The sequence below is a fragment of the Vanellus vanellus genome (genome assembly GCF_965231255.1).
Source record: "Vanellus vanellus genome assembly, chromosome: 4".
Taxonomy (NCBI): Eukaryota; Metazoa; Chordata; class Aves; order Charadriiformes; family Charadriidae; genus Vanellus; species Vanellus vanellus.
This window is the reverse complement of record NC_138909.1, coordinates 20,050,861-20,063,947: the sequence shown is the minus strand read 5'-3', so window position 1 is coordinate 20,063,947 and position 13,087 is coordinate 20,050,861. Positions and strand designations below refer to the sequence as shown.

The 13,087-nt window shown below is 43.5% G+C and overlaps 2 protein-coding genes across 2 annotated transcripts in view; both read left to right on the top strand.

Annotated features, from left to right (window-relative positions):
- LOC309670951 (kelch-like protein 8) overlaps positions 1–13,087 on the top strand; it is a gene marked incomplete at its 5' end in the record, with an annotated part of 421,963 nt that overhangs the window by 150,811 nt on the left and 258,065 nt on the right.
- Positions 1–13,087, top strand: part of LOC309671217 (AF4/FMR2 family member 1-like) — a gene marked incomplete at its 5' end in the record, with an annotated part of 38,361 nt that overhangs the window by 22,221 nt on the left and 3,053 nt on the right. The window contains 9 exons of the mRNA XM_082482422.1: positions 2,392–2,483; positions 5,966–6,212; positions 7,239–7,330; positions 8,308–8,371; positions 9,215–9,351; positions 10,536–10,607; positions 11,228–11,321; positions 11,424–11,467; positions 12,853–13,082. Coding sequence (XP_082338548.1) covers positions 2,392–2,483; positions 5,966–6,212; positions 7,239–7,330; positions 8,308–8,371; positions 9,215–9,351; positions 10,536–10,607; positions 11,228–11,321; positions 11,424–11,467; positions 12,853–13,082 — 1,072 coding nt within the window. The remainder of the gene's footprint in view (positions 1–2,391; positions 2,484–5,965; positions 6,213–7,238; positions 7,331–8,307; positions 8,372–9,214; positions 9,352–10,535; positions 10,608–11,227; positions 11,322–11,423; positions 11,468–12,852; positions 13,083–13,087) is intronic.

Here is a 13,087-nt window from a genome sequence, read left to right as displayed (position 1 = left end):
CCAAAACTTTCCACAGATGTTTCTTGTTGATCACAAATCCCCTGCTGAGCAAATGAAAAGCCTTGTAAGCTGTCTAACAAATGCTTTGGTGGTTTAAAACATTTTTTTCTGTGTTTTCTTGAAATACTAATTTTCTCAGACACCAAAACCTCAGCCCTCCTATGTCAGAGAGGACCTTTGGGCAGCAGGCTGTGTCACAGCATGCAGCTGGCCAGCCTGCTGGGAGCATTTGTGGGTTTCTCTGCTTTCAGCCCAAGCAGAGCTTTGTAGGGCTGCAGTTCCCCCTCCCCCTGCAACTCCTTGAAAAGCAGCATAGTATCTGAAGCACCTTCCAGACTGTGGAGTCATCTGTGCTACCCATTGAGTGTCTGTTGTGGGAGAGCACCTTGCCTGCGGTTTGTGGGGGTGCCCACAGGGACAATTGACCCAGGCCACCCTGGTCTGTGGTTTTTGGTTTTGTCCATGTATGCACCTTCTGCTGCCTTTAGTCACGCAACCACAGTCTGAGTAGCGTAGTCTTTTCCTGTGTGGAATTATTTATTTCCATGAAACAGCTGTGAAGGCTTGCTTATGCAAAGAGGACTGAATTCTGCAGATGTAAACTGTGTTATTACTAGGGGTGATGGCAGCAGCCCCGTGCCTTTTACTTTTCCATAAATGCAGACTTTTGACTGAACCAGGTTCACTGATAGTAACAACCATCACTAAACCCTGCTTTGGATCTCAGCACTTGGATAAATATGTAGAAAATGTCTTTGGTTTTCCTGGAGCTGCTGTGGTGCTAGCAGCAATGCTAATGCTTAAAAGATGCGTGTATCCACTAAGGGGATTTGTAGAGTCCTTCAGCTATAATAGTTGCTTTCCCCTGAATTACAAGACAGACCTTTATTTAACTGCGATGGTAGCAGCTCATGAGTGTTTTTGAAAGCTAACTGCCAAAGGGGACTGTGGATATACTTCCAGCCAGCTGGTTCAGCTGCACAGAGAGTTGGCTGCAGGTGTTAAGGTGAATGGGTATTCACTGTGGACGTTTCAGTGCCTGTGTAACTTTTTGGTCCTCCTCACAGAGCAGGTGGCTTAGCATGTGTGGGTGAATTACCTTGGTTCCCACGTGGGTTTCCTTTAGTCTTGTCATTTTCTGAGCTTCCCATAGTTGTGGGGAAGAGCAGGAAAATGGTGAAGAAACTTGAGAGACCCCGGCAGTCCCCCTCCTGCAGAGCAGCAAGAGAAAGGTGAACAGGCAGTAAATCTGTTGCTGCTTCTGTTGTCTCAAAGAGCCAAGAGAGGAGCTATTTGATACTAGACGTGTCTTCCCTTGCAGCCTGAGTATCTGATTGCAGGAAAACCCTCCTAAGAGACTCAACATCTGTATTATATCAGCATGCATCAGTGTCCTTGGAGGCTCAGGCTTCATCACAGCCAGTTTGGTCAGGTGCAGCTGTCAGACATCTTTTGCGGCACTGTGGAGCTCAACCTGGGAAACAGTTTAAGGACGTGATCTAGGTGCTTGAGGCTTGCCCTGAGCACGCTGCCAGAGGTAGACTCTGTGCTGAGCATAACCCACTGAGCACCACCACAGTGACGTAAAACTGGATGTACTCGAGAGAGAGAGACAGAAAGTCCTGCAATGCTTTTGGCTGCCACCAGGCGCACTATGGGTAACGCTGACTTATCAGTGTAGTTTCTTTTACATTTTCTTGGCTTGTAGCAAATTATTCTGAAGTTTTTGATTCAGGTAAGCAGATGAGGATGCTTTGTATTGTTAAGATCTATCGAGTGCAATTTAAAAGTATTATTTATTACCTCTCTGCCTTAATGGTTCCTGTTCTTCTGGTATCAGATTCTTGTTGTTGAAACCAAAAGCCCCTGTGCATCTTGGAAATCTGAGTGATCGAACTCTCCTGTGAATGCAGTTTTTTCCTTCCCTTTGATAAGGCCTATCACAAAACACAATTGCTTGCAGTTCATGACTTTGCCAGGAGGAATCTGAATACATTTCTGTACAATTCATACTGAGTAGGAGAAAAAAAAAAACCACAACCATCCAGAACAGATGAAATGCTATTTTTCAGCAATGGATGTGCCTTAATTTTGATTACTGTTGGCAACAAGAGGTTTTGCGTTTCCATCCCTGCAACTACAAAATAATTAATCTATCCAAGCAAAAGTAGATAATGTCATTTTAGGATACTTGTCAGTGAGCCGGAAATCTATATCCGCTGTGCTCTGGGTTTCCACTTTGTCAGTTCCAGTATCTTATATTTTCTTTTTTTTTTTAACCAGAATCAGTCAAACTTAGATGTGTTCGTCTGTACTTTACCTGCACATTCAAAACCTGAGTGATTTTCTTTTTTTTTCTTTTTTTTTTTCCTTTCTTCCTGTTAGAGGGAAGTGGAGAAGGAGATTGATAGGAAGAAAATGAAATCAGAAAAAGAAACAAAACCATTGCAGTCTTCAGCTAACAAAGACTCCCATAAATTGAAGTGAGTATACAGTGGTGGGATGGCAAAAAGATGCATAAAGTGAGTCTTTCTCAAAAAGGTTAAGGCGAGGAACTGTATCTCCTGTGCTTATGCTTGTGAGTTTGCTTATAACTTAATGTGTCTTCTGAAACTTAATCTGCTGCAGATTTGTCTTTACATCCTGGAACCAAACATGTGGCTATGGGAATATAATTTATTCACCTTTTTATTTGTTGCAGATGTGAAGGTTGGGTGTCACTTATCTATCTTCCTCTGTCTTCTTAACGCTGAGGATTATGGTTCTAATCATTCAAGCATAAGCTGATGTTTCAGTGGCTTGTTGTCTTCCCATACTTGGTTTACAGTGCTGCAAAAGCGTTGAATGTTGTTGCATTTGCCTTGATTTCCAACAGTTGAGATGGGAATGAAGACTTTACTATTTTAAACATGAACTTGTCCATCCTGCAGCTTATGTTGCTGCATGCTCTGATCCATGTATTACGCATAGCTCAAAAAATCTGTTTATGCTGCAAGAAGTTTAGTTGCCAGTTATGCCCATGCTGCTTTTCCTTCTAAGCTGGTAGGCAACCATTTGCACTGCTGTCTTTCAGACCAGATGCAGGAAACAAATCAGTGCAAAAGAATTTTACATTGCTTGAGTTACAAACAGTGTGGTAGACTGCCTGCCTGCGGGATGCAGGAGTCGTTTTCCCTTCTGCAAACTACCATGGTGGTAATCTGTCAGCAGATGATTGCCCTAGATGATCTGGGAGGTGGCAGCTGTTCTGTGGGGAGTAGCATGTGCTTGTTCTGCATGATAGTTTAGGGGTTTCAGGGGATGGCAAGAGGTTGAAGATGGTTGAAGATGTCCCTGCCGGGGGGAGAGGGGGAAAGTGTCGACTAGATGACCTTTAAAGGTCCCTTTCAACCCAAACTATTCTGTGATTCTAGGTGAGTAAGACTTAAGAGTTCAAGCATCAGTTATTTCTGCTTTCATGAGAAATGGAATTAGCCTTAAAATGGTTTTAAAAAGGGAGTTGGACTAAATGATCCTTAAAAGTCCTTTCCAACCCAACCCATTCTATGATACTACGAACTTCTTTTTCTTTGCCCATGTCTTCCTCATTCTGGGTTCTGCTGTCATACTTATTTTGGGGAAGTTTGTGCTCTCACTGCATGAGAAGCAGCAGAAAGCTTTTTGTCAGATTCGTGGTACTTCACATGCATTTAAAGCTCTTAGCCTTTGTAAGGTGAGAAGATGAGGTGAACGCGTTTTGCACACAGAGAAACCGAGGTGCAGACAAGTTGAGTTGCTTGATCAGATTCTTGCCGCAAACAGGTGAAATAGCTGAAAGTGTAGCCCTGAAGTCATGACTCTCGTTCCCATGACTGAGCAGAGAGAGTTCTGGCAGCCTCTTGGGAAAGGATATTCTGCTAAGTGTAACTGAATGTCCATAAATTTCGACTTGGTGATTGTTGCTGTTTTCTTAATTGGACAGGTTCTGATGAAAGAAAAAAGTCATGTGTCAATGCTGATACTGTCTGCTCCCTCAGCTGCTTTTGCTGTCACCAGTGACAGGCTTTGAATTGTACTTATCGGCTGGCTGCTGGTGCACACGGTGTCTGTGCTAGGTGGGACCTGTCTTCTCCCAGCTTGACAACACAGAGGTGGATGTGATGGACATTGCAGAACTCTGTTTTCTTCCCTTGCTGCCGTGTGAGGCTGCTAAACTGGGATGCTTCAGAAGCACATAGGTGTGCAGCTCCCCCTTTCTCTAACTAAACCAACATGATGCAGAGCCAATAAGCTTTTTGCAGTGACTGGCCCAAATTTGTATATGGGTGAAACGCACAAAGCCCAATCCAGAAAACAGAGTTGTATGTATAGGTGAGTAAGGGTAGGGAGCCTTTCCCTTTTCCACTAAAATCATCTCGTTGTCTTTGTCTTTTTTGTATGTGACCTAATGGACACACAGCCAGCATGCCTTTTGAATCATGAAACTGTGGAATTTCAGATGGCCTTCATGGCCAGGAATTTCTCATTTATTCAGCATAGCATTTGCAGTGCTTCTGGTACGTCTCCTGAAACTTAACCCATAATTTGCATACCAGTGTACTGCCAGCATTTTGGCTAGCTCTTTGCTAGAGCTAATGCTTCTAGGAGCATGTCTTCAAATGGGCAGTGTCCCTGAGAGGGGAGGCTCATGCATCAGTCACGGGGCACTGCGATCAATTCCTGCTTGCTTGTTGCTTGAATTGGAGGTATTGGATTGGTATGTAGCGTTGAGGTTTGTGTCCTGACAATACGACTAAACTGCTTTTCTGCAGAGAAAACATTGACGTGCTCTTAAAGCACTGAGACTTTGGGGCTAACATTTAGTTGTATGAAGGGATACAGAAGGGCTTTAATTCTGGGGTTCACTCCTCCCTTTTGCTCAGTGAAAATGAGCACCCCTTTTAGCCGTGTTCTGGCTTGCAGAGTGGGAAGGATAAGGATGCGTTTTTGGGGAGAGAGCTGTACCAAGGTAGGGAAGCTGGGGAGCATGTGTGCAGCGAGTAGGGACTGTACCATGGGAAAAGTGGGTTGTGGAAGGCAGGAGAGGACTGTCCTGTGCACAGCAGAATGAAGCAAGATGTGCAATGTCATGCTTCGGTCTTCTCACTGGGTTTAACTTAATTTCCTGCTCTTCTGATGTTGCAATCCATGAGTTGGGATCCACTGTTCAGTGTTTTCCTGGAAACTTTGAGAAGCTGGATAAAAACGATGTAAGTGAGCAGTAGAGAAACAAGGTTTAGAGCTATCTGGTGCTGCTTAAAGCTGCCAGAGTTCCCTGGTAATCCTAACTCCGGATGATCACAAAACTGATATGCCACCGTGTTATTAAATGTGATAGCCTCTGCCATTATAAAGCACAGCATTTTAAGTCTCTCTCACCAGAATCCTCTCAACTTTATAAGTGTTGTGTGGGTGAGCTGGCAAGTCTTAAAGGAACAACTCAGTTAAACTCGGTCAAAGCATATACAGGATCAAGTGTCAGGGTGAGTATTTCTGACCATAGAAGATATCTTCTAGCATAATGGGGAGAGAGAGTCAGTGCTGCAATTCATTTGCCTTGTTGTGTGATTTGTCCCAGGGATTTTAGTTGCTGTTATTACCCCTCTCCCATTTTCAGTGAAAAGAGGCTGTGTTGGAGGGATGCCTTTTTTGCAACATCCTGATATTCTGGTTGCAAGTCTTTACTCCAAGGACAAATCTTATTCCTACTTGAAAAGAAACTTTCTTGTGTGGTGTTGGCAGCTGAGGATGTGGTATCTAATGCACAATGAAATCCCTGAAGTTTCATTTTGCTTTTGTTTGATTCTTTATGTTAACAAGTCCTCTTATACTTCCAGAGAATTTTAAACAGAATTGGTACATGAAGTAACTAAGTTTTTTTAAAAAAAACCTACGTTATATGTACACCATATTCATCCCAATTGCTGAATTCGCTTCCCATCTCCAGAGCACCAAAAGCTTTACTTGAAAACCAGAAGAGAGATCTCCTGCTACCGCCACCTCTGCCACCCATGTCTCCTGCACATCCTCCACCAAAGTCAACCAAGATGGCCCAGAAGAGACCCAGAAGTGAGACTGGTGAGCTTCCTGCCATGGATAACACTGCCAGGAACAAGAGCGACCACAAGGATCCTTTGTTCTCCAAGCACAAGAAAGTGGAGAGAAATCACACTGAATTGCCAAAGGGCATCGAAGTAGGTATCCATTATAACTGGTGGGATGTTTCCTGCGACTCATGAGTGCTGTGTGATTGTCTTTAGAAATATGCCCTGAGGATATTAAAAAGGAAGGAAGATAAATGAGCCACCAAAGAAAGCTCTTTGAAGCAATTTTGCTCCTTTAATGGCTGTCTGGGACCATGTTGCTAGCCCGAAAGCCTGCATTGTAACTTCTCTGCTGACTTTCCATCAGCTGTTTTCATTTCACCAGTGAACAAGAGTGTAAAGGGATGACCGTGTAAAAACCCAAGGCAAGAGAATCATGTTTATGGTAGTAACCGTTTCTGACTGTAGGCGACTGCAAGTACAATATTGGTGTAAAAATAAGTGTGTTTACAGAAAGGAGTGGATTGCTTCAAAGTAAGAAACAAGCAACCTGTGGTTTTGACTGCAGCTTGGATATAAGGTTTTGTGGCTTGCTTACAAAATTATTAATGATCCTTGCAGCTGGTTCTTTGCATTTTTTTATTAGAAAATTCAATTATATTCCTGTTTTCTGGTGGCTGGGGGTGTGTGGTCTAGTCTGTTGTTGTGTGTGTTAGGCCAGATTCTGCACACTGTATTAGCTGGCTTCTAACTGCTTGCTTTTTCCTGATAATGGAGTTAGTAACAGAGAATCAACAATTGCTGTGTGGTTAAGCTGGAATAAGTGTGAATGGATATTACCCATTCCTGCCTTGGCTAGTGGCCATGAAAAATGTGCTGCTTGCAGCCTTACTGCTGTCTTAGCCATTGTGCAAGCAAACCTGTGACTTAATTTCTCAATGCTTGGGAAAAGTTTGAGAGGTATTAAGCCTTACTAGCAGTCAGGTAAGAAGCCAAGTTTCTATTTCTGTTATTGGATGGGGTGCTGGGGAAGAAGGTAAGAAGATGGTGAGAACCTGGAGAGTAAACTGTGCCTGGGACAACTAAATATTTTCTCTTGAAATTTAGGAAAGCCAGGCTTTGGAATTGATTTAGATGTACCTCTCTAACCAGCTTTATCTCTGCTCTGTTTTTCAGGGATCTGTAGGGGATGTCACAAATCCTTTCCCAGTGCCTTCTTTGACGAATGGTACCTCCAAGTCAAGGAGACCTCAACTCAACTTTGAAGAGTAAGTTGTTGTTTTACACCCCTTGTCTGTACTTTCTGAAGACACCAGGCAAGCCTGGCCCTGCAGCCGCCCTGGCTTCTGCTTCCTAATGAGCCCTTCTTTTGGGAGGAAAGAGAGAGGAAGAGATGTCTGAGACCTGCCCTGTACTGTCTTCTCATGCCTGGGACTTACTCCACCCCCCACAAAGCAAAGGTCTCATTACAACAGTTCTTGGCTTGAGGGAAGCTACTCTGGAAATTAGGTACTTTTTAACTCTGAGAGGTGTCTCATGCCTGCCAACAAGTGATGGGTTTTGATTTATGTGTTTCTTGGCAAGCGGCAAATTCCTCTGTGACAAGGTGCTGGGCAGGCAGCTGACTTTATCTTGAGAGGGCATGACTCACTCGTTAGTGTACAGGTGGCTGTGTGCCATTTGCACGGTGAATAGATTATCCCAGTGCACAGAAATGTGTGTCATGATTGAGACCCAAGACCTGTAGAAGCCTTGGTGACCGTATGTCTTGTAAGCAAATAGCTCGAATGCAAGCTCTTTTGGTCCAAGATGACAGTGTGGTACTGCAGAGTTTACTGTATGTTTCAATCAGAATGTGTTTGTGGTATTGTACTTGAGAAACGGCAGGAGATCACACAACTACTGTCTTTCCATGGGAGCAAAGAAGTAAACTTGGCCTCATAGTAACCTAACTTCTGGTGGACTTTTATTTCAAAATGTAAGTTTTCAATGTCATTCTAACATACATTTTTTAAGAAATCAATTAATTTTATCTGTGCGTTCAGCTGCTGCGTATTTCTGAACAGGCAGACAACATTCATTTAGTGATTATCATAATTGTAAGGTGTGTTTGATAAGACTGTAACAGGCTTACCAAAACACGATGTTTGGACTCATAGCATCCTATAGATCTGAAGGTAAAATTGATAATTATCCCCCCCTTTTTCTCTGCTTTCTGTTTTTCCACTCTCTGTCCCCAATTCAGACAGCATCCGACAGAATACTACATAGAAGAGGCCAAGAGGCTGAAGCACAAAGCTGATGCAATGGTAAGTCCTGGCCCTGTGCTAAAATGTTAACCTTCTCTTGCATTCGGACCAAATACCTGTGTGCATGTGAATAAGATTCGCTCGCTAACATTACTTCCATACTCGGAGTACGTTCAAGTTATATGTGGGGAGGCTGTCTTTATTTGCCAAATGTTCAGACATTTCCCTTTGTTGTAAAGACATCTATGGAATATGCCTGGAGAACGGGATTTGGAATTGACATTGCCTGAGGTTAGCAGGCCTGTTTGCTTTGCAGAGCTATCACGAAGTCCTCGGAAAATACAAGGAACAGTTAGTTTTAAGACAGTTTAGTCTGAAACATCAGGATCCTGACAGTAATTGTGTTGCTGGTGAACAAGACTTGGAAGTGCCCTTTGTGGAATGGGACTGACTTTCTCCACTGTGTGCAGTTTAACAGTGTGTATGAATGAGCGCTTTTTTTTATTGCTAATTATGGCTCAGTCAGATAATGTACATTTGCTAATTGTCGTTTACTTGTGAAAACGAAGTGAGGGAATACTGCAGAGGAAAAGCCTCATCTGCCTCTCATGAGGCAGGCCTCCAAGAGCAGAAAATAATATCCAAGAAAAGTGAAGATGGTGAATTACTGGAGGAAAACATTGAGCAAGAGGAAGAGATACAAATAGCCAGAGCACACAAAGCTGATGACTGGGCCCACATTAGGGCTACTGCTGAGAACCCTTTAATTATCTCCTGGAGGCCCGACTTGCATCTTTTTCTTTCTTGAAATCCTGCCTAACTAGGGAGAAAAAAGGAAATCAGGTACACTTGAGAGAAGTAGTTTTTGTCTTAGTCTAAAAATGAGAATTTTCTTCCCAATAGACCGACAAGACTGGAAGGGCCTTTCAGTACCTAGATGCTGCCCTCTCCTTCATTGAATATGGGATTGCCTTGGAATCAGATGCATCAGCACCAAAATCAGCTCACAGCCTATTCAGCGGCACCATAGATCTCATCAAGTAAGCGGTTTTCAAAGTGCGATGGTTAGGCAGCGTGTTTGGAGGGGAAGGGTTACTTGCATTGCTTGTTTGCAACTGTGGCCAGTTTGGATTCCCACCATGGAGCAGAGTTCAGGTTGCTGTACAAGCACGAGAAAGACCATCCGGAGGCATCAGAGGCAAATCCTTTGAAGTGCTTCAGCATTGCTTATCAGAAGAAGTAGGCACCGTGTCCTCCTCAGCATTTGAGCCTTGCAGCTGAGGTACACCAGAGGATGCTGGCTATGACAATCAAGGCCATGAAGGAGTTTTTACTTCATACAGGTCTGAAGTTGCTTTTGCATGTGAGCTCAGTAGTATTTAAATTAAAAAAAAGCAAAGCAAAGATATAGCATGTGGAAGAACAGTTTGTGTCCCAAAGGTCTTGTAGCTTGATTGAAGGCAGACTTTGCTGGTTTCTCCCATGTGTCTTTCTACTAGTACACTTTATTGAGGTTTCTTTTAGCAACCTTCCCCATTTAGTTTCACAGCCATTGTAGATGCACGTAGATAATATGACGTATACAAGCAGCACAACCCAAGCAACCATGTATTGGGTAGAAAAGAGGCAGGTATCGGTTATTCATACCGAAATTACAGGTTATATGAGTGTTTTTGAGAGCTGATTTGACTTCTTGCCTTAGAGCTGAAACAGCTGTCGGGGTTGTTTTTTTTTGTGGTAGACTTCAAACTTTTTAAATTACATTGTTTGCTTTGTGGTCTTGATGGACTGTATTTCCAAGATGCTGTTGTTGCTTTATTTTCATAAAGGAGACTTGCTTGTTTGTTGTTAGCCAAAAGAAACATTTCGACTAAGATGTCTGTCTTGTCCAGAAACAATTGAATTCATATTTCACCTTCAGTAGTAGGGGCACCTCTTCTGGGTCCCAGGCCTGTAAGTTAGCGTGTAATCACTGTAAGAGGAGAGTGGGTCGCATAAGGGGTCACATCTGTTCGTGCTGCGTGGAAAACAACGCATTCTGAGACAGTACTCTGCTCAAGATCATACAAAGCACTCAGTGCCAGGACTTAAGAAGTCAAGGCAGGTTTAGGTTTCATGACTTTTGGACTGATGTTAGAGATAACGGCATGCGCTGTTTTTTCATAAACAGCAGGACTTCAGAGCACTGATGGCTGACAAGATTCTGTTTTTTTTGTTTCCTTAGATTCATCATGACATTGAAATCCTTTACGGACTCCTCAGCATCTTCACATGAAAAAATCTTTGCCGTGTTTTGGTTTGTAACTGTTTTTCTCTGCCTTCCTATTCTGTGTTTAGACTCGATAGAGTGAAAGACCCATTACTTTCAGGGGCAAAGGAATGAGTTAAATGGGAATCAGAGTTCCACAAGGGAAAAAACCCACAGAATAAAAACCAGAATGAACTGGAACATCTCTAAAGTGCGCCACGTTATCACAAGGGACCACATGTGGAAGGCACAGGCTCTAAAATTTGATCTGCTGGTAACCTGAGAGCACACAAAGGCTTTCACCTAAGGTGAAAGAATGCAATTTGGCTGCCCGTGTTTGAGCCATGTAACTGAAGCTGTCACTGAACATAGCTGAGGCACTTCTGGACAGGGGTTTAACGGGCCTGTTGCACCTATAAGAGGTCGGGCACCTGTTTGAATATAACAGCAGACATGGCCCGCCCTTGTTTTGTTTTGTGTTTTTTTTTCGCCTTGTGATTTTTTCACAGGGTCCTTTTTTAAGATGAGCAGGAGGAGGAGAAATTCTGAGCTTTCTTGACTTTGCAGTACGGCTGATGTGTGCCTGCCTCTGTCCCACAAGGCTGATGACTGCTGAGCAGGCAGCAGCGAGCATGAACACTGACGCTTGGGTGTGTTTCCGTTCACAGCATGCGCTGCCAGTCCATTCTGCACATGGCAATGTTTCGTTACAAAAAAGACACTGCAATCAAGTATTCCAGGATCCTGAATGACCACTTTAAGGTAGGGCACAGATATTACCAATCTGCCAGCTGAATGGCTGCGGCAGTTACTGACGTTGGCCGAATAGCCCAAATCTAACAAGAGTTCTGTTCCTTGCTGCAGAGTTCTTCCAGAGTAACACAAGCACCTTCTCCATGTGTTGCAAGGTAAGATTTAAAAATACATATGTTGTAATGCGTCTGTAAGGGTGTGAGTGAAAACAATAGCCGGAATATTTCAGTTGCTAACTGCATTTGAGAGCGCCTCACCTCTCGCTCTTTCTTGCCACCTGAAATCACACTGTTAGAGGGCATGAGTATTTTTCTTCTCTCTCTCTCCTGTCTTTTCTCGTTGGAAAGGGGTTGTTTTTGTGTTATGAGGTCCAGAGTTACAGCATAACAAGAAGAGCAGTTCTCCACCAGATAAGCAGATCAGAGCAAGGAAGGTATCGTCACTATGCTGTTTCAAAGCCCCTGTTGTCATCTTTTTTCTGTTAGAGATCCCTTGAGACTTAATGGGATAGCATCCCCATCTCCCTGGCCACTGTCCAGTATGATTATGCCTTCGTCCTGGGGTAGCATAACTTTGAGGTGATACTTCAATATTTGTCTCTTTAGCTTAGTCACTAATTAAGAAAAAGAAACTAATTTTCTAATTTATGAGTTATTGAGCGTTTTGTCCTTTCTATGTATCTACAGCAGCGTTGCTGTGTCTGTGGCAGCAAAAGCATAGGGCAAGCTGTCACATAACAGTGTTTCACCTGATGCCCTGCAGACTGGGCCTGTGTTTTTACAACAATGAGTAAGAAAGAGTTTTTCTGTGTGCTGTGGTAATTGCATTTGGCAGATAGCTACCTGGTTCCACGTCTGTCCCTTTTAAACTCTGCAGCTGAGAGAGGGTTGTTTGGTCTTTAATATCAATGCTGAAATTCCAGTTATTTTTCTGCTGCCTTGCACAATATAGTTTATTGGGAAGTAAATGGTCTCCCAAGAGCAGTGGTGGAAGCCCTTTCATACCAGGTACTAAAAGTTAAGTTGGTAGAAGTGGTGGGGGTGAAGTGATGTGACGAAGCCAGCCTGTGTCTGGAAGGCGGGCAGCTGACTGCATGTAGCTTCCCTACATCTATAAATAAGTGTGGGTAGGCTGACCTGGCTGCTTTGACTAGCTGCCAGAAAGCTCCAGCCTCTATAAGTGGTGAGCTTCAGCATGCCTGAAATGGAAGTCGTTAGAAAGAAAACACTCAGATAATCTGGTGAAGGCTTCCACAAATAGGTGTAGATTTTGGAAGGTATGGATGGCCCTTTCTGATGTCTGGTTCTGCATTTTCTTTTGTCAAGAGGAGTCCTTAGAGTTGCAAATCACTTCAAAAAACTTGGCCTTGCACTTGAAGGACAATTACTTGTTATGTTGCTGAACACATCTCAGTTTTCAATCCTCCGCTCCATACTGCGGGCCTGGATGATAGCGGATAGCTCCTGGCATAAGATAGTCTTGTGGCAAGGCTTTTAACTCTGAAGTTAAATGTTCACGATGGTGTTTCTTTCTCCTGCAGAAGCACAGGCATGCCTTCTGCTCTTTCTCCAATGTCCTCTCCTGCCGGTTCTGTGAGTTCTCAGCCGGGATCGAATGCTAGCAACTGCAGTGGCAACAGCATTGGCTCTTCAATCACTGTCCCCTATAATATCCCAAGCATCACCTCTTCCTATGTCAACATCACTTCCTGTATCCTCTATGCGTGTCATATTTGGGAACAGGCTGATGCACTGGCCAGGAAGAATAAGGGTAAG